The sequence below is a fragment of the Pristiophorus japonicus genome, chromosome 13 (genome assembly GCF_044704955.1).
Source record: "Pristiophorus japonicus isolate sPriJap1 chromosome 13, sPriJap1.hap1, whole genome shotgun sequence".
In the NCBI taxonomy this organism is placed as follows: Eukaryota; Metazoa; Chordata; class Chondrichthyes; family Pristiophoridae; genus Pristiophorus; species Pristiophorus japonicus.
In genome coordinates this window covers 108,434,106-108,458,678 of record NC_091989.1, presented here as the reverse complement: position 1 = coordinate 108,458,678, position 24,573 = coordinate 108,434,106, and the positions used below count along the sequence as shown (strand labels likewise).

Here is a 24,573-nt window from a genome sequence, read left to right as displayed (position 1 = left end):
GCTCCTGTGAAGTGCCTTGGGATGTTTTACTACATTAAAGGTGTCATATAAATGCAAGTTGTTGTTGTAGTTAACAGGTTGCTGGCAAAATTGCATTATCAGAACATTTCAAATCATGTGATCCTGCAATTTCATTAGAGTGGCGTAATAAAACTGGTCTTGTATAAAGGAGATGATGGAGGAGGGAAAATGAAAGAATTTTAAGGTATCAGGCTGGAAAGAAAAGCCCCAAATTTCCAAATGGGTTGTTAATTGTGGAAAGCAGTGGGCATTTTCTCTCTCTTTTTTTTTAAGAATTTTACTCGCTTTCGGAGTTTTAATTATAAAATGAAAGCTTTGTTTGAGTGGAGACTCTTTGTTCAGTTAAAACAAATATTATGAATGACACATTTATTGGTTTCTTTCCACTGTAGGTCCCCATTCAAGAATTGGCACACACAGTTACTGCACTTTATGATATTTGCCTTCCCAATAATGGACCAGAGGATCTTCGATCAACCATCTGTGCCATAGGAACAAAAACCATTGTCCTGGTGCGCGATGAGAAAGGTACCATTAATGTATAGCCAACCATATATGGACTATCTCTCACTAATATCTGCTAGTTACTATGATATGTCAGAAACTGATAGAAAACATGTTTGAGGGCCAGTTCCTTCAGTTCATGAAGTACCAATGTTGATTTTGTGCAGTTCAAATCAGAGCAGACCGATACATGAAAAGTCACCATAATAAAATCTTGAATTAAAAAAGCTAGTATCAGTAATGGTTACCATGAAACTACCGGGTTGTCGTAAAAACCCATCTGGTTCACTAATGTCCTTTAGGGAAGGAAATCTGCCGACCTTACCTGGTTTGGCCTATATGTGACTCCAGACCCACAGCAATGTGGTTGACTCTCAACTGCCTTCTGAAATGGCCTAGTAAGCCACTCAGTTGTACACAACTGCTACAAAAACCAATAATAAGAATAAAACTGGACGGACCACCCGGCATCGACCTCCGCACCGGCTACGGATACGACAATGTCGACCCTGCAAAGTCCTTCTCACAAGCATCTGGGGAATTGTATCAAAATTGAGAGAGCTGTCCCATCGACTAATCGAGCAACAGCCTGACATAGTCATACCTTTCAGCCAATGTCTCAGACTCCTTCATCACCATCCCTTGGTATGTCCTGTTCCACCAGCAGGACAGACCCACTAGGGGTGGCAGCACAGTGGTATATAGTTGGGAGGGAGTGGCCTTAGGAATCCTCAACATTGACTCCGGACACCATGAAGTCTGATGGCTTCAAGTCAAGCATGGGCAAGGAAACTTCCTGCTGATTACCGCCCTCCCTCAGCTGATGTATCAGTACTCCTCCATGTTGAACACCACTTGGAAGATGCACTGAGAGTAGCAAGGGCACAGAATGTACTCTGGATGGGGGACTTCAATGTCCATCATCAAGACTGGCTTGGTAGCACCACTACTGACTGAGCTTGCCGAGTCCTGAAGAACATATCTGCCAGACTGGGCCTGCAGCAGGTGGTGAAAGAACCAACACGAGGGAAAAACCTACTTGACCTCGTCCTCACCAATTTACCTGTCGCAGATGCATCTGTCTATGACAGCATTGGTAGCAGCGATCACTGCACAGTCATTGTAGAGACGAAGCCCCGTCTTCACACTGAGAACACCATCCATCATGTTGTGTGGCACTACCACCCTGCTAAATGGGATAGGTTCAGAACAAATCTAGCAGCTCAAAACTGGGCATGCATGAAGCGCTGTGGGCCATCAGCTGCAGAATTGTACTCCACCACAATCTGTAACCTCATGGCCTGGCATATCCCTCACTTTACCATTATCATCAAGCCAAGGGACCAACCTTGGTTCAATGAAGAGAGTAGAACAGCATGCTAGAAACAGCACCAGGCGTACGTAAAAATAAGGTGCCAACCTGGGGAAGCTGCAACACAGGACTTCATGCATGCTAAAAAGCGGAAGCAGCATGCTATAGACAAGGCTAAGCGATCCCACAACCAACGGATCAGATTAAAGCTCTGTTGTCCTGCTGCATCCAGTCGTGAATGGCGGTGGACCATTAAACAACTAATGGGAGGAGGAGGCTCCATGAATATCCCCATCCTCCATTATGACGGAGCCCAGCACGTGAGTGCAAAAGACATGGCTGAAGCGTTTACAACCATCTTCAGCCAAAAGTGCTGAATGGATGATCCATATCGGCCTCCTCCTGAGGTTCCCATCATCACAGAAGCCAGGCTTCAACCAATCCAGTTCACTCCACGTGATATCAAGAAGCGGCTGAGCGCACTGGATACAGCAAAGGCTATGGGCCCTGACAACATCCCAGCTGTCGGCTGAAGACATGCTCCAGAACTAGCCGTGCCTTTAGCCAAGCTGTTCCATTACAGCTAAAACTCTGGCATCTATCCGACAATGTGGAAAACTGCCCAAGTATGTCCCGTCCACAAAAAACAGGACAAATCCAACCCAACCAATTATCGCCCCATCAGACTACTCTCAATCATCAGCAAAGTAATGAAAGGTGTCGTCAACAGTGCTATCAAGCGGCACTTACCAATAACCTGCTCACCAAAGCACAGTTTGGGTTCTGCCAGGACCACTCAGCCCCAGACCTCATTACAGCCTTGGTCCAAACATGGACAAAAGAGCTGAATTCCAGAGGTGAGGTGAGAGTGACTGCCCTTGACATCAAGGCAGCATTTGACCAAGTGTGGCACCAAGGAGCCCTAGCAAAACTGAAGTCATTGGAAATCAGGGGGAAAACTCTCCACTGGCACAAAGGAAGATGGTTGTGGTGGTTGGAGGTCAATCATCACAGCCCCAGGACATCACTGCAGGAGTTCCTCAGGGCAGTGTCCTAGGCCCAACCATCTTCAGCTGCTTCATCAATGACCTTTCCTCCATCATAAGGTCAGAGTGGGGATTTTCACTGATGACTGCACAGTGTTCAATGCCATTCATAACTCCTCAGATAATGAAGCAGTCCATGCCCGCATGCAACAAAGCGTGGACGACATTCAGGCTTAGGCAAGTAACATTCGCGCCACACAAGTGCCAGATAATGACCATCTTCAACAAGCGAGAGTCTAACTACCTCTCCTTGACATTCAATGGCATTAACATCGCTGAGTCCCCCGCCATCAAATCGTGGGGGTAACCATTGACCAGAAACTTAACTGGACTAACCAGATAAGGTGGCAACAAGAGCAGGTCAGAAGCTGGGTGTTCTGCAGCAGGTGTCTCACCTGCTGACTCCCCAAAGCCTTTCCACCATCTACAAGGCACAAGTCAGGAGTATGATGGAATACTTTCCACTTACCTGGATGAGTGCAGCTGCAACAACACTCAAGAAGCTCGACACCATCCAAGACAAAGCAGCCCGTTTGATTAGCAGCTCATCCACCACCTTGAACATTCACTCCCTCCATCACCGACGTACCGTGGCTGCAGTGTGTACCCTCTACAGGATGCACTGCAGCAATTCATCGAGGCTTCTTCGGCAGCACCTTCCAAACCTGCGACTTATACCACCTAGAAGGGCAGGGGCAGTAGGCGCATGGGAACCCCACCACCTCCATGTTCCCCTCCAAGTCACACACCATCCTGACTTGGAAATATATTGCCGTTCCTTCTTCATCGCTGGGTCAAAATCCTGAAACTCCCTCCCTAACAGCACTGTGGGAGTACCTTCACCACAAGGACTGTAGTGGTTCAAGAAGGCGGCTCACCACCACCTTCTCAAGGGCAATTAGGGATAGGTAATAAATGCTGGCCTTGCCAGCGACACCCACATCCCATGAACGAATAAATAAAATTGAGGACTGAGGAAGAGGGAGTTGGGCTCCTGCTCTTCTTCCAATAGTGCTGTGGGATCTTTTACGTCCACCTGAAAGGGTAGACAGGGCCTCATCCAAAAGGCAGCACCTCCGACACTGCAGTACTCAAGTCAGTACCATCTTGAAATGTTAGCCTAGATTAAGTGCTCAAGTCTCTGGAATAGGAAAGAGAGGATCGTGGCCGGCTGGGGCATCATAAGGGGGTCTCCAATCGCAGGGGTTGGATACGGTCGGGATCCTGGATCCAGGAGGTAGGTATAAAGCAGCAGTCCCCGCCTCTGTTTAATTGCCGAGTTTCACGAATTGTGTGAAGCCTATCCACAGGCATTTAATCACAAAATGGACAGGGAGAAAGAAGCTTCCAGCCTCATTACAATATTTAAATTGAGCTAACGCCCCTTGAGAGAGCCAGAGCAGGCATGTTAGAGATGGGATCAGGTCGGTAATCCCATTTTCAACACTTTTACTGCCCCCATGCTCCAAACTGTAATATATTTATGCCAATGTAATAACACAAGAGTCCTGTTACAAACCCACCTGTTTTTTTAGGGAAAAATTCTGACCATATTCTTTGGCCCCCATCACAAACTCCATACCTAAAATCTCCTTCTTTGGCTTAGCATCTATTTTTTTCCTTGCGCCTCTGTGAAGTGCAATAGGACTATTTTTTTCTACATTAGAGGTGCTACATCAATGCAGGTTGTTATTTGTTTGTTTGCTGCTGGTTATTGTGATGGTGTTGGGTATGAGGCAAAAACATCAGTGTCGAGTAAGATTCAGTTGGATACTATGATGAGAGAGTTGGGGTACCAGAGGAATAAGCTTCTTTAAGTCACATGGCCTTTTTATTGTTTGGCTTTACTTGTGTTTTAGACGATTTCATAATTAATTAAATTAATCCTTTGAAGTCAGAAGCCCTGTTTTCTGATGTCAGACAATCATTGGTCATCAAGCTCTGTTACATTAGATTCCACTTTACTGAATGACTTAACAGAGCGTAGAAATTGCTCCAGATATGTTCTTGTTCTAACGCAGGACATAAGGTAACAAAAGAGTGTTATAAAGAGAATATTTTTCCTCCCTGTTCTAATGTGGTCACTATTTCAAAAAAGTGTAATGGTGGACGTGAGAAATTTCCGTACTATGCCTAATTGAACTGTGAAAATTATCAAAAGGCGACATGAAGGGGAAAAAAATTACACAACGAGTGGTTAGGATCTGGAATGCACTGCCTGAAAGGATGATGGAGGCAGATTCAATTGTGGCTTTCAAAAGAAAATTGGATAAGTACCTGAAGGAAAAAGATTTGCAGGGCTACAAGAAAAGGGTGGGAGTGGGACTAGCTGAAGTGCTCTTGTAGAGTCGCGGCATGGGCTCAACGTGCCGAATGGCCTCCTTCTGTGCTGTAGCCATTCTATGATTCTGTGATTCTAAATAAGCCTTGTGGCAACAATATTCATTTTATTGAAGTTTTAAGTCTTCTCAATACACACTATTCCTTAGATCTCTGGGAGGTATAGGAAAGGATCTTCCCTTCAATTTTCCTTCCCAGCCTTGAGAACGGTGCCTAACCTTTGATCCTTTAGGTTGAGAGCCCACTGTGTGGAGAATCAGTAGTTGTGAACCCATGTTCTCCCACTCTATATACCAACATGATACATGATGTGACCACCTGACCTAGCATGGGGCTCTAACCATGATCTCTTGTTATTCCATTTCCCACTTTACAGCTGTTGATGGAACTCGTACCAGATGTGATCTAAATACTTAGGGCAACCTGATCGTTCATGCTGCTGATCTGTCGCTACCACTAATTTCACCCAAATGAAGAGGAAGAGGTGGACACACAATAGGGGAAGAGAAAGGCATCCATTTTGATTTGACCTTTAAATTTACCGTTTTTGAGATTAAACAGAAACCCTTTGTGGATGTAAAAAAATCCCACAGCACTATCTGAACAAAAACAGAGTGTTCTCCTGGTACCTTGGCTGACATTCACTGAATCAGTACCAGCAATTAAAAAAAAAATTATCTGGTCACTCATTCATTTGTTGTTTCTGGAACCTTGCTGTGTACAAAATTTACAGTCACGTTTGCCTACGTTACAATAATGACGGCGCTTTAAATAATCCGTTAGCTGTAAAGCATTTTGGGCCAACGCAAAGACCTGAACGGTGCTATATAAATGCATGTTTGTTTGTTATTTACTGATGGTTTTAGCTGTTGCGACCTGTGATGCATGTTGAGTTTCACTCTGATTCAGGATTGGTAGCAAGCTGTGGGAATGCCCAGATAATCTAGCAGTGATGCCAATCTTCCCAGTATTAGTTTGTTGATTTGACCCTATCCCTTTCTATCCTGCTGCAGAGGTGTTCGAGGAGTACAACCGGAAGACTCTGACCAGGCCTACGCTGGACATCCCCGGCACCAAATCATCTGCTACCACAGAGGATATAAAAGAAGAGAATTTGTGAGTTTTTTCTGCTGTCTTCAGTGACACTGAGAGCAGTGAAGGAGAGTCCAAGCCTGATTTGGATCCGTAAGTGGGTTTCATCATAGGCAGTCCCTCGAAACGAGGATGACTTGCTTCCAAGCCACGTTTATTGGGTAGATAAATGGACAAAGAGCACAAGAACGAAAATTATGAAGGATGCTGAAACTGAATCCAGCATTTACATTTTCACCATAGTGAGATATTTGCAGTTTCAGTTCATTTATATTAGTTGGTCCAATGATCTGTTGAAAATCTGGGACAGTTTTGTTGGGCTTAAGCCCATCAAAAATTGACTCATCATTGTGTTGCCTTGGTTTATTATGTGGCATTACGTGGTATGATGGGGACTGGCTAGCTGACTCAGGAATAATTATCTAACCTGTGACTGTGTACATTGTGAAAAGGTTGATGAATTAGTTGGTTATTTTGAGATGGGAAGAATAAAGTTAACACGTCAACCTGCTTTGCTAAGCTACACTATACTGGAACAGATTTAAATAGCTGCTGTTGGAGTCCATTCAGTGCCTTGTTAATGCCTCTGACCAAATCACAAATTTAAAAAATCTGTTTCTCGAACATAAATATTGTTCAACATATCAGTCACAGAGGAACAATCCCCAGCCTTTATATTCTGTGCTGTTTCTGTTGCTGACTTTCTGAAAAGTGCCAGCTCTCTCTGGCTCTACGCCTGTCTTTTCTCTCTCTCATTCAATCCCAAGCTGATATCTGAATACAGAAGCTTAAGTAAAATGTTAACAAATTGAAAAATAATAGTATATATTTTTATAACTGTACTGAATTTGAAGGCATTTCAGTAGAAACTCAAGTCTGCTGAATTTCATTAGGAAACAGATGATACAGATTGTGCCTGGGTGTCAAGGGTCTACCTGCAGCATACAATTCCACAGCAGTGCCATGCAGGCCTCACTATTGACTGATATAAACCTTTCTGAAGTAGTTTTGTTGCAATTGTTTTTGAATTTTTCCCTCTGATGTTTTTGGTGCTGTATTACTTGGCTGTGGTGGGAGACAGCAGTGTACCATAATCACGGATACAAAGAACGGGTTAATCCCTGTAATGTCCCTACTGGGTTGAAGTAGCAAAAGAAATTGTTTTACAATTCAGATAACAGTGTGTGTGCATCTGTTGAGTTTGTCAGTAATCTGAATCAGGTGTTTTTTTTAACATAACAAGGACTGAGCATTTATTCTCATTCATGTAGCTGTACATTACACAGTAATGTTGCGTAAGCACTGAACTTCTACTATTCAGGGTTTCTCTATGATTCATTAAATTTCATTGAATAGCTGAGCCACACAGACCAGAAATATCCCAGGTTTGATCCAGTGTATGGTGAGTAAAATTATTTCAGACAGAGTGACAGGTAACGGTGCTGTAGTCACCCTCAGCAATCTTGGTTTATAGAGGGGAATATTATCTAGGTTCCTCCTTCCAGACTGCTATCCAGTGACTCATAGTGTAAATGTGCATAAGTACAGGGGTAAGTTTTCAACTTGTTGTCCGGGTGTAAAACGGTAATTGCTTTGAATAAGGCTACCAGTTATTAAAAACCATCCAATTTTAATTTCCATTGATTTTAATGGAAATGAAAATCGGATAGTTTCTATAATGGGTAGCTGATCCACAATGACACTTTTACATCTGGAAATCTTACTCTTGCATTCATAATGACTTACTCCGCAATTTCAATAGTTAATTTCGATTTACATCATTGCTGGATGCTGGCCAGACTTCCAAAATTTTGCTGGGTACAGAAACAGAAAATAAGAGATGGATCGAACCTATGGAAGGTTTTGAGTTCCATCAAGTGTTTCCATCTGATTTTATTTGTAGTAATTTGACTGGACGATGAAGCTCCCTGATGCCATAGTGCTGATAGCCTTTGAAGCTCTCTAATAAGCTTTCTGTATGTAATCACAGTGCCTCTTAAATCTGTGCATTGTTAATCCCTTCCTCCAGGGAAGACAATGAGCATGAGGTACAGCTGGAGGCAGGACTGAAACCCTTCTTGAGCAGCGTGCAGGAGCGTCGCCAACAGAGGCAAAGTGGACAGGAAAATGGTGATCTTCCTTATACAGCAATAGGAATGGAGGCCAGGATTGTTGCTGCCCTAAGTTATGTACGCTCTGTCATGTAAGTATGACATGACCATGGGATTCAAACATTTTGTAAACATTTCATTGGGGATTGGATAGTCACTGCAGAATTTAGGTTCAATGAAACTAGGTTTAAAATCTGTATAGTTCTGCAGACACAGTTATTCTTGAAAAGTTACGCATGTACTTAAACTAACAATCTTTTTCCATTATGAACACAGCAGTAAAGCGATGTCCATTTCAGAACATGAATCGTGTCAGTACAATTATATTGCTGTGTTATTATGAATGGTGATCTTTGAAAAATATTTCTGGATACTAAAGGGTATAATTATTTACATTTTGTAACAATACAATTTCAGCCATCTGCTACATATATTAGTTAAGGCAAAACTCAGAATGAAACATGGCCATGTGTATAAGGTGAATCCAGAAACTTTAAAAGAAGCATGTGTCGGGTTAGATTTATTAGCTGTATATGAAGTGTAACAGAAGAACCTTTTTGTATTGAAGAAGAAAGACCCAAAACAACGAAGTGATGGATACAAATCTTTTAATTTAAAAACACCATGTAGTTGCGGTACGTAGTTACCGCAATATGTTAAAAGTTTTATATTGCTACTTCGTATGGCTGATGTAGATGTCTATAATTTTACATTTAGGTGGTTAAGGCTGATAATTGCGCCAGGAGTAGCAGAGTGTATTGCTGTGATGCCTCCTTCGTATTTGTGAATGGGGCATTGAGTTGTTACGTGTTCCATGGTCTGTTCTGGGTGACCACAGGTGCACACTGAACAGTTTTTAATTCTCCATTTGTGCATCAAGTATCTCCACCTGCCATGGTTTGTGCAGATGCGGTTTAATGTCTTCGCAGAAGATCGAAGCCAGGGATCTTGCAGGTTGAGTCTTTCACGAGATGTTTGTTTGTGGCTTCTTGTGAACTCCATTCGGCTATCCAAGCATCATCAGCGTTAAAGTCGCATTGTCGAAGGTTAAGCACGTGGATCCAAAAGGGCTTGAGTGACTAAATGGTGGTGAGGGACATTTTTGAGATTCTGCCGGATTGGAAGACGTTCGTTTTCCATGATTCGCTGGACTTCAGGAGGGTTGCGCGCGAATCGATGGGGAGCAACGTACGACAGCACAGGCAGCCATATTTGGATCGATTTGAGGGTTCCAGTGATGCACCACATTGCAGTTGGACATCAACAACTCATGTTTGGCTACTTTTGCACAGTACTCAACTACAGAGTACACAAGGACCACCGCTGATGCCCGTAGTAGTAATAGTCCAAAAATTGAAATATCAGTTTGGATTAGGACAGATTTTAGAGAGATGAGGAACGAGCTAGCTGAGATGAAGTGAAAGGAGATATTGGAACAAGGACTGTAGAGTAACAGTGGGATGCTTTTTAAAAAGGTAATTGCAAAGGTACAGAATAAATATAATCCATTTAAATATGGAAGGAAACTTCTAATACATTTAGTATGCCATGGATAAATAAAGAGATTAGAAACAACTTTAAAATTGAAGAGGGCCTAAAAGAAATATAATAATAATGAAAAAATCTAAAGGAAATTAAGAGAAGAGGTTAAGAGTGGAATAACAAAAGCTAAGAGAGAACCTTGGGGGAAAAATTCAAAAGGAGCAGTAAAGTATTTTACCAGTATATCAGTAAAAAGAATTGTTAAATGCAAGATTGGACCCATGAGAGGAGAGGATTGTCAATTTGTAGATGATCAAAAATTGGCAGATATTTAATAAGTACATTGCATGGTCTTTGCTAAAGAGAGCATATCAGAGAGGAGGTGAATTGTGAAGTGGTTGAGAATGAGATGAGCGATATTAGGATAGAGGAAATGCAAAACTTAAATTAAGTTAATTAGACTAAAGGAAGACAAAGTACCAAGGCCCAACAGGCTATAGCTTAAGATCCTGAGGGAGGAAGTTGCCAAGGCTTTAGAAATTACATTTCAGTGTTCTATTGAGCATGGATGTGTGCCAGAGGACTGGAGAGAGAGAGATGATGAAATTGTAGGAGTAATCAGGATCAGCAGCAATTATCTGTGTTAAACAGAGGCAAAACATAAAGCACGGACTGAAAGCCAACAATTTGAACCTTCAAGCCCGCTCCCTCCACAGACTCTACACAATCTATCCCACCCAGCCTAACTGCACTCCTAAAGAAAGGCTCTGCTAGTTTGTTTCTTCTCTCACCCTATTCAATATCTAACACCGTGCAAGCTATTATAATACAAACCAAGGCAATGTGAAAGCTGAGACAACAAAAAGTATTGTGAGAATGCATAAAGGACAGAATATAAAAGAGTTAATCAGAAACCAACGGAGAGGAATAAAGAACAAACAAATAAACTGAAAGTACAAGATAAAAATGAGAAGAAAGAAAATTGAAAACGATTAAGTTACTGAAGGTTTCAATGTAGCTAAAAAATTTTAATCAATAGTTTTGGCTATCATTATTTTTTCTGTCAGCATCCCTGATTGTCTGGTTGTGCGGTTTAGATTAACCCATAACTTTGTCAGTCCAAAAGCAGACTTTTCACTTTCACTCTGGTCACAGAGATGGCAGGCTTGGAAAATGGAAATGACACAATGGACTGACTTCAAAGGTTAGATTCTCGCCGTGGAGAATATAGAGGGTGATTTATCTTGACCTAACCTGTGATACACCAGGCCCAGGCATGCTTGGTGGGGTAGTACTGTAGGGAGCTTTGCCTTGCATCTGACCTATGCTGTATGTGACCTGGTAGCACTTAGTACAGAATGAGTGTAGAAAGTAGAAAAATTTTAATTCTCCAGAACAGGCACATTACACATTATACTAGTTACAGGCACTTGCCTCACATGCACGCTATAATCTTTTGACCACCCTCCCCCAAGACTATAGAATTGAAAGTTTGGTGGGAGCTGGAGAATATATTGCATGTACAAAAGGCAAATGCCTCCAAATAGTGTACGAAGACTGTTCAGGGAGTTGATGCTACTTGTTTGGAGAATTGATACTACTTGATAAGAGATTATTAATCTCTTGACAGTAATGTGATCCATAACCAGAGGTTGGTGCAGCCCTAAGGAAAATATCAATTGGTTTCTGCTGCCTTTGTTCAAATCTGCTACATATTCTCTCAGTACAGCAGCTTTTAGATATGTTGCAATGATAACACTCTGTGCGGCCAGATGGTATGTACACCTTACTAATCCAGTGCTACTGTAAATATGTGCTTGCCTTCAATAACTAAAATGGGTTTTAATTGTAAATAAACAGTACAGTGGAGGAAGAGGTATCCTGCACTGCATTTGTGAGCCTTACAGCTCATGGTTCGAATTGTTAAGAGGGAATGCAGCTTGATCAAGGATCGGTGAGCAAGTCGTCTCACTGCTTTCTCAACCAGTGAGTGGTGTGAGGCATGGGGAGGTGGAGGTAGATCACTCAATGGCAGGGGATTACTGCAAGGCCCAGGGCAGCAGATCATCTGATGGGGATTGGTGAGTTCTAATGTAAGACCTAACCACGGAAACATAGAAACATAGAAACATATAAAATAGGTGCAGGAGTAGGCCATTCGGCCCTTCTAGCCTGCACCGCCATTCAATGAGTTCATGGCTGAACATGCAACTTCAGTAGCCCATTCCTGCTTTCTCACCATACCCCTTGATTCCCCCTAGTAGTAAGGACTTCATCTAACTCCTTTTTGAATATATTTAGTGAATTGGCCTCAACAACTTTCTGTGGTAGAGAATTCCACAGGTTCACCACTCTCTGGGTGAAGAAGTTTCTCCTCATCTTGGTCCTAAATGGCTTACCCCTTATCCTTAGACTGTGACCCCTGGTTCTGGACTTCCCCAACATTGGGAACATTCTTCCTGCATCTAACCTGTCTAAACCCATCAGAATTTTAAACATTTCTATGAAGTCCCCTCTCATTCTTCTGAACTCCAGTGAATACAAGCCCAGTTGATCCAGTCTTTCTTGATAGGTCAGTCCCGCCATCCTGGGAATCAGTCTGGTGCACTCCCTCAATAGCAAGAATGTCCTTCCTCAGGTTAGGAGACCAAAACTGTAAACAATACTCCAGGTGTGGCCTCACCAAGACCCTGTACAACTGTAGCAACACCTCCTTGCCCCTGTACTCAAATCCCCTCGCTATGAAGGCCAACATGCCATTTGCTTTCTTAACCGCCTGCTGTACCTGCATGCCAACCTTCAATGACTGATGTACCATGACACCCAGGTCTCGTTGCACCTCTCCTTTTCCTAATCTGTCATCATTCAGATAATAGTCTGTCTCTCTGTTTTTACCACCAAAGTGGATAACCTCACATTTATCCACATTATACTTCATCTGCCATGCATTTGCCCACTCACCTAACCTATCCAAGTCACTCTGCAGCCGCATAGCATCCTCCTCGCAGCTCACACTGCCACCCAACTTAGTGTCATCCGCAAATTTGGAGATACTACATTTAATCCCCTCATCTAAATCATTAATGTACAGTGTAAACAGCTGGGGCCCCAGCACAGAACCTTGCGGTACCCCACTAGTGACTGCCTGCCATTCTGAAAAGTCCTCATTTACTCCTACTCTTTGCTTCCTGTCTGACAACCAGTTCTCAATCCATGTCAGCACACTACCCCCAATCCCATGTGCTTTAACTTTGCACATTAATCTCTTGTGTGGGACCTTGTCGAAAGTCTTCTGAAAGTCCAAATATACCACATCAACTGGTTCTCCCTTGTCCACTCTACTGGAAACATCCTCAAAAAATTCCAGAAGATTTGTCAAGCATGATTTCCCTTTCACAAATCCATGATGACTTGGACCTATCATGTCACCTCTTTCCAAATGCGCTGCTATGACATCCTTAATAATTGATTCCATCATTTTACCCACTACCGATGTCAGGCTGACCGGTCTATAATTCCCTGTTTTCTCTCTCCCTCCTTTTTAAAAAAAAAAATGGGGAGAAAAATGTGAAGCCATTTTTGCAAAGTCTTCACATAGTTGCCCTGGACCCTTCTTTATAAACCAGTATCGTGCTACATCTCCCAATAGATTTACAAAATGATCTAGATATAGTGACATTATAAAGGAGCATATTACTCTTCCTCTTGCTATTTGAAATGTTTCATTTGTATTTGTCAAAATACCGATGATGAATATCTAATGAGCTGGGATGCCACGTTTGGGAGAATGTTGAACACAAGCTGAGCAGAACCCTTGTTAATGCAATAAGAATAATGACAATGCCTTGTAACTGACATTTGACATTGAGATTGAAGAGCTGGAGAAGTGTTGGCACTGGTTTAGGACTAGTATAAATGAATCTATCTGGAATTGGTTTCTTGCAGGATGCATTAGTCATTTATTGACCCCAGCACTGGGATCCAACGACATATTGTGATGAGATGTGCCCTCTGTTTATCAGAAAAAAATAATAAAGATTAAACCTGATCTAAAAGCTCATTTATCTGAGCCAAAAAGGAAGGGACTGGATGGAATTTCACAATAATCAATATTGCATTGCTTTGAAGTACAAGCAGACCTGATCAAAGTTCCCCATTCTGATGGGGTTGTTTGTGGGGGAAATGTCTGTGTTTAGTAGTGGGACATGGGCAAAACCTGCATTGCTTGTAAGCTACCATTAGCTGGGCTCTTCTAATGAGCTGTAGCTGCTGGTGCAGAACGTGCCTCTACCTTGCTGTATGCTGACAAATTTTACACACTTGTGTGTAATTCAGTGACTGTAGCTTGTATTTTAGCGTGCACCAACCAGCCCAATGTGGAGTACTGCGTACATTTCAAAACTGGTCTTGCAGCAGCAGGGCTTATCTGTTCTACTGAAATGTAAATGAAAGTATAATGAATCAGTCAGAAATGCAACACTAGGTGTATCTTTAGGCACTCTTACATTGGGAGAGGTGTGATGCTGCTGGCGAAGCATTCCAGATGAATTCCATCGCTGCAGCGCCTGGGGCCCATTTTATTTTGTAGCTCTTCAGTATGGAGATTGTAAAGGTCTTTCTATTGACCCTTGGAAACACACACATGTAATAAACAAAGCGAATCATAGAATGGTTAAAGTATAGAAGGAGGCCATTTGCCCATTGAGCCCGTACCTGCTCTCTGCAAGAGCACTTCAGCGAGTCACACTCCCTCGCCCTTTCCCTATAGCTCTGCAATTTTTTTTCCTTCATGTACTTATCCAATTCCCTTTTGAAAGCCACAATTGAATCTGCCTCCACCACCCTTTCAGGCAGTGCATTCCAGATTGTTATGTATGTAAACCTGTAAATACCATGTCTAACTACTAGAGGGTGTATTCCCTGCAGTTCCAAGGGATCCCACAATCCCTTGGGAGCACCTGTATATAAGGATGCCTCACAGGCTGGAGAGGCACTCTGAGATCTGTAATAAAGGACTACGGTCACACCTTACTTTGAGCTTGCAGCATCTAATCTGACTCTTTATCCAAGACTTAACACAGATCATAACCACTCGCTGTGTAAAAAAAGTTTTTCCTCGTGTTGCTTTTGGTTTTCTGCCAATCACCTTAAATCTGTGTCCTCTGGTTCGTGACCCTTCCGTCAATGGGAACAGTTTCTCTCTATTGGGTTAACAAGGCCATAAAAAAAGCAAACTGGGCACTAGGGTTTATTTCTAGAGGGATAGAATTGAAAAGTAGTGAAGTTATGCTAAACTTGTATCGAACCTTGGCTAGACCACACTTACAGTACTGTGTATAATTCTGGTTGCCAAATTATAAAAAGGATATCGAGGTACTGGAGAGGGTGCAGCCAATATTTACAACAATGATACCAGAAATACAAAGGTATACCTATCAGGAAAGGATGAACAAGCTGGGTCTCTTTTCACTTCAAGAGAGAGGGCTGAGGGGTGACCTGATTGAGGTCTTTAGGATTGTGAAGGATTTTGATGGAGTAGATAGAAAGAGGAGCATGGCTGGAGGCCATCAATATTAGATAGTCACCAAGGGATCGGATGGGGAGTTCAGGGGAGACTTCTTTGCTCGGAGAGTGGTGGAGGTGTGGGGTTCGCTACCATGGGGAGTGGTTGGGGTGAATAGTATGGATGCATTAAGGGGAGGCTAGATAAGCATATGAGGGAGAAGGGAATAGAGGGTTATGTTGACAGAGTTAGATGAGGAAAGATGGGAGGAGGCTCGAGTGGAGCATAAACATATCGGCATGGACTGATTGGGCCGAATGGCCTGTTCTGTCCTTTATATCCCATGTACTTTTGTTTAAAGTTACTTCAAAGGAGAAGGAATTACTCTGTGTGGATTGTCGGTATTTTATTTACCACAGTACAATCATGCACAGTCCTTTTAAAAGGAATTTCAAGCAGTGTTCCTAAACTGTTTGTTGACGTGCAGTATTCTATTCAGTGCCTACACTATATGTGTAAAGTCCTGTCCCTGCAGTACAGATTCACACGAGGCACATACTGAAGTCAAGGTCACTCAGGACCTGCACTTTTATTACACAGCTCTCGAATGCCTCACTTGCCTGAGATCTGTCCTTATACACCTGTCTGGGACAGGTATCCAATGTCTCCTGCAAGTGCACCCCTGGTGGTAAGGTAAGCTTGTGGTTACAGGTCATCTCTAGTTACAGTCATGTATAGCATGGTAAGATACAGTAGTGTGAGATACATGACATCACCCTCCCCCAAGGTCTTATTGTCTTTATAGGTTCAGTCTCTCAGGTGGTCTTCGCTCTCGCGTGGAGCATCTTAGTTGTGGTTCAGTTGTTTGCCTTGGTGCCTGTTGTTCTTTCGGTGTGATTGCCAGTATCTCGCCTAGGCTGTCTGTTTCGTTCAGTATGATTGTTGGTGTCTTGCCTGGGCTGTCTGTTGGGATTGCCCTTTCCTCAGATTGTTCCCTCTGTCTGTCCACCAGGTGTGGTGTGAGTTCCACATTGTAGTCTGCCTCTGGTTCAGCAGTGTTGTTGGTAAATCTACTTTTGACTTGGTCTACATGCCTCCGGCAGGTTTGGCCATTGTCCATTTGTACCACCAGTAGCCTGTTTCCTTTCTTGCCTGTTACTGTCCCTGCAAGCCATTTGGGACCCCTGCCATAGTTTAACACAAACACTTTGTCCCCTATCTCATTCCACCTCCCCCTCGAATTTCGGTCATGGTACTCGGTTAGCTTACTGCGTCTGCCTCAACGATTTCATGCATGTCTGGGAGGATTAATGAGAGCCTTGTCTTTAAGGTCCGTTTCATTAATAGTTGCATGGGGGGATCTCCAGTCAATGAATGCGGACGAGATCTGTATGCCAGCAGCAGTTGCGACAGGCGGCTCTGCAGCGTGGGACCTTGGATTTTGAGCATGCTTTGTTTAATGATCTGCACTGCTCGCCATGGTTCCAAGGCTCTCCACAGTGGTGGAGGTGGTGCTCGAGTTTAAAATGGTGCATTCGATCCACTTAGAAAATGCATCTACAACTACGAGGAACATTTTGCCGATGAATGGGTCCGCATAGTCTACGTGCACCCGCGACCACGGTTTGGTGGGCCAGGGGCTCAGGGGGGCCTCCCTGGGGGCATTACTGAGTTGGGCACAAATGGTGCACCGTCGGACACAGAGCTCCAAGTCCGCGTCAATGCCAGGCCACCAGACATGGAATCTGGCTATGGCCTTCATGAGAACGATCCCCGGGTGCTCGCGGTGGAGCTCCCGGACAAATGCCTCTCTGCCTTGCAGAGGCATAACTACTCGGCTGCCCAACATCAGGCAGTCTGCTTGTAGTGACAGCTCATGCATGCGCCTATGGAAAGGTTTGATCTCCTCGGGGCAGGCATCCCGAGCCTCTGCCCAGTCACCGGTTAGGACACATCTTTTTACTAGGGATAACATGGGGTCGCTGGTCATCCAGGCTCTGATTTGGCGAGCCATCATGGGCGAACCTATGGACTCAAAGGTATTGATTGCCATGACTATCTCACAGTTCTGTTCGTCAGACCCTTCCGCGATCGCCAGGGGTAGCCTGCTAAGCGTGTCGGCACAGTTGTCTGTGCCTGGTCTGTGCCTTATAGTGTAATCGTAAGACACCAGCATGAGTGCCCGCCGTTGAATGCGCGCCGAGGCGTAGGTGTTTATTGCCTTGCTTTCGGATAGTAGGGACGAGAGGGGCTTGTGGTTGGTTTCTAACGCGAACTTGACCCCGAAAAGGTAATGGTGCATTTTTTTGACACCGTACACGCATGCGAGCGCCTCCTTCTCCACCATTCCGTACCCACGCTCGCCCGCGAAAGTGACCTGGAGGCATAAGTTATGGGTTGTAATTTACCCACACTATTGACATGTTGGTAAAACGCACCCGACCCCGTACGCTGACGCATCACATGTAAGCACTAGCTTTTTACCTGGATCAAAGAAAGCCAAAACACTGTTGGAACACAGAAGGTTGCGTGCCTTATTGAAGGTGCGTTCCTGGGCGTCCCCACAAAACCAATCGCACCCCTTTCTGAGTAGCAAGTGGAGAGGCTCCAGCAGCGTGCTTAAGTTCTGCATAAAGTTCCCAAAGTAATTGAGTAGCCCGAAAAAGGCACGCAGTTCTGAGACATTCCGGGGTGCCAGGCGAATTGCTTCAGTTTTGGACTCTGTTGGGCGGATTCCATTAGCGGCAATTCTTCTGCCCAAAAATTGAACCTCGGGCGCGAGAAACAGGCACTTGGATTTCTTAACTTTTAGGCCTACCCGATCCAACCGCTTTAGTACTTCCAACAAATTGCGGAGATGGGAGTCGGTGTCCCTGCCCGTGATAAGTATGTCGTCTTGAAATACAACCATCCCCGGGATGGACATGAGCAGACTCTCCATGTTGCACTGGAATATAGCAGCTGCCGACCTGATGCCGAATGGGCATCGTTCATGTGGCCCTTGATGGCTTCTGGCGCCACTGCCTGCTGTTGAGGGCCTGCTCTCTTGCCTTTGTCTGTGTGTGGGGGTAGCAGCTTGTTTCACTCTGTGAACCCCTTGTTCCGATGTTTCGTTAGTTGTCGTACCCGTAGTGTAGATCAACCTCGTTTCTTGTTCTCATGCCAAGAATGTCTGTGCAACCAGTGCTGCTGCCTCTAGGGTCAAGTTCTTGGTTTCTATGAGCTTTCGGAATATGCCTGCGTGGCCTCTTCCTTCAATAAAAAAGTCTCTCAGTACTTCTCTCCTTAGTTCATCGGAGAACTCATATAAGCTAGCCAACCTCCGAAGTTCCGCCACGAAGTCGGCTATGCTCTGGCCCACACAGCATCTGTAGTTGTAGAACCTGTGTCTGGCCATGTGTAGGCTGCTAGCTGGCTTCAGGTGGTCTCTTACCAGTGTGCTCAACTCTTCAAATGACTTGCTTGCTGGTTTCTCGGGTGCCAGCAGGTCCTTCATTAAAGCATATGTTTTCGAGCCACAGCTGGTCAAATGATGGGCTCTTCTCTTGTCTGCCTTGTTGTCGTCTAACCAGTCTTTGGTTACAAAGCTTTGCTGGAGCCTTTCTATAAAGTCTCCCAATTATCTCCAGCATTGTATTTTTCATCTGAGCCGCTGTTCGCCATTCTGTGGATTCTGTAATCCTGTAACTCGTCACCACTGTAAAGTCCTGTCCCCTCAGTACAGATTCACACGAGGCACATACTGAAGTCAAGGTCACTCAGGACCTGCACCTTTATTACACAGCTCTCGAATGCCTCACTTGCCTGAGACCTATCCTTATATACCTGTCCGGGACAGGTATCCAGTGTCTCCCGCAAGTGCACCCCTGGTAGTAAGGTAAGCTTGTGGTTACAGGTCATCTCTAGTTTCAGTCATGTATAGCATGGTAAGATGCAGTTATGTACAGTAGTGTGAGATACATGACAATGTGATGCTATGCTGAGAAAATATGTTGATAACACTGTGCCTTCTCCTTTCTGTACTACATCCTGGGCAGCAACCTCACAGGGACTGACAGTTATTTCCGTGCAGTTTTCTGTTTAACAAAACTATGGCTGAAAGAAGCATACTTGTTTTTGAAGTAGCTCTTCTAACTGGCGTAATCTAAATAATCAAGGGTTTTACTCAGCAACGATGCAGTTATGATTTTTCCTACATTTCTCCATTTTGTAATTTTCAAAATGCTCCATTTCATTCTGTTTTTTTAAGAAAACTTCTTCCCTTTGTACCTGATTAGTGTTTTCCTTGGCTGAGACGGTGGCAAAGTAGCATGGTCCTACTTTGCTAATGCTGCTCTTGAGCCAACTGTTAACAGGGCAGAGCAATCTGGGGACTAGTGCCTTGAAGTTAGAGGACCCGAACTTGGTGGAAGCTAAGTTACACCCAAGTGCTGCCCAAAGAACCGCCGAGATACCTGATGGTACTTTGGGCGGGAGTTTCGTAAAAAAGTCCCTGAAAGACTGCCTGGCGGCAAAAAAGGGACTTACGCCGTGAATCTGGGTGGCAGCAGGCGGGAGCTCCCGATCTCGGTAGCAAATGCAATCCTCGCCAAAGTGCCCCTGAGGATTAAGTCGGTCCCAGGGAGGGTGGAGCACATAAAAATAAAAATTTGACCAAAAAAATACCCACTGGAAGACCTTCAGGGGATCCCATACACATAAATCGCTGAAAAAAAAATAACAAGTTCACTAACCTTTTTTTTGCAGGTCTTCTTACTCACCGTTGGGGTTAGACCTGCTTTCACGCAGCGGTCCTTCCCGCTGCTGCCGCCCACAACAACGTGGCAGCTCGGTGGGCAGGAGGACACTTGCGCACCAGCAGCCGCCAGCGGTCTTCCCTCCCGCCAGCGGGAAGCCTCCACAAAAATGGCACCGAGGAGAGACCGCCCAAAAAACTTGGCGGCAGTGGCTGGTAAGGCCACCAAGTTCAGGCCCAGGGTCTTTGAATGTTAATATTTGAATTCTTAAGTGTCATGAAATTCCTTTATCCACTGTTTTAGAGATACTAACTGAATAGACAGATTTACACCGCTGCTAAAATGTCATGCACAGGAATTTTATGCAAACCTGGTAAGTGTTTATATGCTATTTAAAATGCATGACTTCAAGGCACAGGTGCACAAAATCTTACTGTGGTTAGAGATTTCGTTACGTATCCAGTGCCTTTTTTATGTATTAGACATAAATAAACCTGTCAGAAATGCACCATTTCTAATATCTCATTACAGAGAAAATGTTAAAAATGGAAAAGAATGTGGGATGAAAAGTAAAGATCTATTATATCTCCTGAGAAAGTGATCTGGCAGTTTTAGAACAGAAGAGACAGCAACAGAAATTATGGTTAATGCTTAGGGTTTTAAGGCTTTATTTTCGCCACCATTAGGCGCCGTTTTTTGGGCATCTGCTGATTTTTTTTTGAGCAATCTTGATTTTCCAACTTTCCTCAAAGTTTGTACGCTGGTGGCAACTGTCAGCGGCGGATTTTTTGTACATAGATTTTTTGCCGCAGGTCTGGTTGAAACCTGATTTCTGCGCCGTTTTTGGCCCTTTTTGGCCATTTAACCGATTTTCGCCAACACCGATTTTTTTTTCAGGGCGGCACACAGTGGCCTTAAGTACCGATCAGAAAAACTCTACGTTGACTTAAGGAAATCGGCGCTGAGTATATTTCTGAGTTTTTGGAGCGAGAGAAGAAGACAATTTAAAACACAAATTCATGATGATTTTTTGCTGCAGGAACTCGGAAAATAACTCGGAAAATAAATTTTTCCCACAGAATGTTTTTGAGAATGGGTAATTGCGACTCCACCTCACCCCACCACAGAATCTCTGCACACGGGGCTCCAGGCACGGGTCCAAGGTGTGCTGACCGGCCGGCGACTGGATCGCTTCCACGGCCGGACAGAAGCACATGAGCTCAGCGCTTGGATTCCAGCCCCTCACCCCCAGGTTTAGCTTATAAAGAACGTGGGAGAGGGGGTTGGAATACAAGTGCCGAGCTCATGTGTTTCTGTCCGGCCAAGGGAGCGATTCTGCCGGTATGCACTCCGAAATGTGCATCAGAGATGGCACAACACAACAGTAAACATACGCATTTCGGCAAAAGCTCTTAGTGCCATAAATCACTGTGCGTCGCGTCTCCATAGAGACAGAGCTTAGTGTTGTGCATGCGCGCAGACCAGGGTGTGGTCCGTTCTACTAGGGCGTCACCCAGCAACGGTGTGTGTGCAGTGCTTCAGTAAGTACTGTTTCACAATAACAAGAATAAGAAAATTAAGAACAATAATTATGGGTGCAAATATTACAATGCCTCATGTAGTAAGGTTGCTTTACATGCATGCCATGCAGAGACGACAGATAGCATGACACCACCATCGCAGAAACCAGATCGCTTGGGCATTAATGGGGAGGAGGTCATACCCTGATCGAATCTACAGGGACAGGTGCTCTTAACTACACCTGAGTGAGGCAGACTGCATTTGCAGGCTGCGATTTAGAAAGGAGATCATCACCGAGATCTGCCAGCTAATCAGGGCAGACATACAGCCAAGAAGTGGCAGGTGGACTGCCCTACCTGCGGAAGTGAAGGTCACTGCAGCACTTGCCTTCTATGCTCATTTCAAGCAGCAACTGGGGACATGTGCTGCATCTCGCAGCACGCCACACATTGCTGCATTCGACAGATGACTGCTGCACTGTATGCCAAAAGGGACCAGTTCATCAATTTCCCTATGACCATGCAGGCAATGCGGGACAGGGTTGTGGGGTTCTCCAGAATTGCTGGCTTCCCAAAGGTACAGGGTGCAATCGACTGTACCCACATTGCCTTGAGACACCTTTGGACGACTCCAAGATTTATCGCAACAGGAAAGGGTTCCATTCCCTAAATGTGCAGCTCGTCTGCGACGTTCTGCATCAGATCATGACACTGGATGCTAAATACCCAGGTAGCATCCATGATGTTTTCATCTTATGAGAGGGCGTTATATGTTTCAGGAGCTGCCAGAAGGGCACAGCTGGTTGCTCGGAGACAAAGGGTCCGGGCTCGCCACTTGGCTTATGAACCCCCTACGCAATCCCCGCACTGAGCTAGAGCGTCGGTACAACATGTCACACATAACGACACGGAGCATCATAGAGAGGACAACTGGCATACTGAAGCAGCGTTTCCGATGCCTGGACCACTCTGGAGGCTACTTGCACTACGCCCCTCACCGCGTCTGTCAGTTCACTGTCGTGTGCTGCATGCTGCACAACTTGGCCATCATGATGGGCCAGGCTCTGGACATTGACGATCCTCCTGAGGGGAGAAGGGGGCAGGAAGGAAGAGGAGGACGAGGAGGCTGACAACGAGGAGGAGGAGGAGGACGAACCCATGCCACCACCTCAACTCGCAGGACGACAGTGGAGGAGGCAGCCTCGTGCACCTATAGCCATAGCTAGAGACTTGCATCGGCGGCTAATCCGTGATCGCTTTACTGTCTGAAGGCCAAACGGGTCGACAGTATTGACTCTTTGCACCTGTTAGTGTAAAAAAAATAATGTACATGATAATGGACGTAATGTTGTGTTGGTTTATGTTACTTTAATTCCAAAAAATAATGTGCAGAATTCTGCTTAAATTAAAAAAAATAATTGTGTTTATTAAACATTTGTACAGTTTTACTTAACTTTAATAAAAAATTTGCATCAAAATGTAGACTTTTCAATGAAGAAAGCAACAAGTAGCAGCAACAAACAAACAAACAAACTCTAGCTGCAGCCATCTCTCCTCTCCTTTATTCAAAGACCTTAGTGCTGTGTGCCCCTGTTGTTGCCTCTACCCCTACCTGTGTCCGTTGTCTCAGACTCCTGCTTCCTCACCCTGGCCCCAAGGATTTTTCTGCTTTCTGCGCGAAGGTGCATTTGTTGTTGGTGGGTTTGGACAGAGACAGACCTAGCACCCGGCATTGTGAAAGGCCCGGGTTCCTCTTCGCACTCTTCTTCAGCCTGTGAATCAACCTGCGGCACACTACCTGACTTTGGTCTGGGGATTGGAAAGTGAGTGTCAGCAGTTGATGCTACCAATTGCTGTTGGGCAATGACAGCCTGGGGCCAAGTTTCCCCAGGAGTTGCTCCGTTTTTTTTGGAGCAACTAAATTTTTTTAGAGTAACTTAAAAATCGCAATTCTCCCCATTTAAGTTGCTCCAGTGTAAGTGAGTTAGTTAGGTTTTTTTTTCAAAAGGGAGCATTACCAGCCACTTATGCCAGTTTTGGCCATTTAAGCAAGTTTAGCCAGCTAAAACTTACTCCAAACTAATTTAGGCCAGCGTAAGTGTACGTTCTGAAAAACCCTGCGGTGAATTAAGAAATCAGCGCAGGCAGCCAGAGATAGAGAGGGGGGAAGGGGACCTTGCAAAGCACTTAACACCTTCACAACAACATTAAAGAAGCATAAATACATTTAAAGCACCAAGCACTAAACAAAGCAGTACATTTACACCAAGCACTAAACAAAGCACAAAAAGTAATAAGCAATTAATTAACAAATAAAAAATAGAAGGAACCCTGTACCTAAAGTGTTATACTCATAATAAATGGTCAGACCGAGTACTGTGTGTAATGAGCAAGTGTGACCTTAGCTCCTTTATTGTAGTTCCTGCTTATATACTGTGCTCCCAAGGGATGCTGGGATCTCTTGGGACTCCAACAGGTAGGCCCTCTGGTGGACAAGTGTGATGCAGGTTACAAGGGGTTAAATACATAACTTCACTCCCCTGTGAAGTCAACAAACACTTATTTACAAGGTGAGACGATCTGGGGCTTTGCGCTCCCTTGTCAATCGTCTCGGTACAAATGCTGGTGTGGTTGGGTTGGTCAGTTCTTCATTGGGCTGTTGGGCAGCAGGCCTTGCCAGGCTGCTGGGGATGATGAGTTCTGTTTCGTGGTCAACTATGTTATCAATTGCCACTTGTGTGTGTGTGTTGGAAGGTCAAAGTTGGTGGTGTCCTCTTCAGGTTGTACATAACTGTTGGTGAACCGCCATTTAATTTGGTCCAAGTGTTTTCTGTGCACTTGGCCATTGGTCAGTTTGATCTGAAATACCCTATTCCCCTCTTTGGCTGTGACCGAGCCAGCGAGCC

At 44.5% G+C, this 24,573-nt stretch overlaps 1 protein-coding gene across 1 annotated transcript in view; it reads left to right on the top strand.

The window, feature by feature from the left end:
* The window catches only part of LOC139278162 (uncharacterized), a 327,559-nt gene that overhangs the window by 79,717 nt on the left and 223,269 nt on the right, over positions 1 to 24,573 (top strand). The window contains exons 2-4 of the mRNA XM_070896817.1: positions 414 to 549; positions 6,237 to 6,339; positions 8,345 to 8,518. Coding sequence (XP_070752918.1) covers positions 414 to 549; positions 6,237 to 6,339; positions 8,345 to 8,518 — 413 coding nt within the window. The remainder of the gene's footprint in view (positions 1 to 413; positions 550 to 6,236; positions 6,340 to 8,344; positions 8,519 to 24,573) is intronic.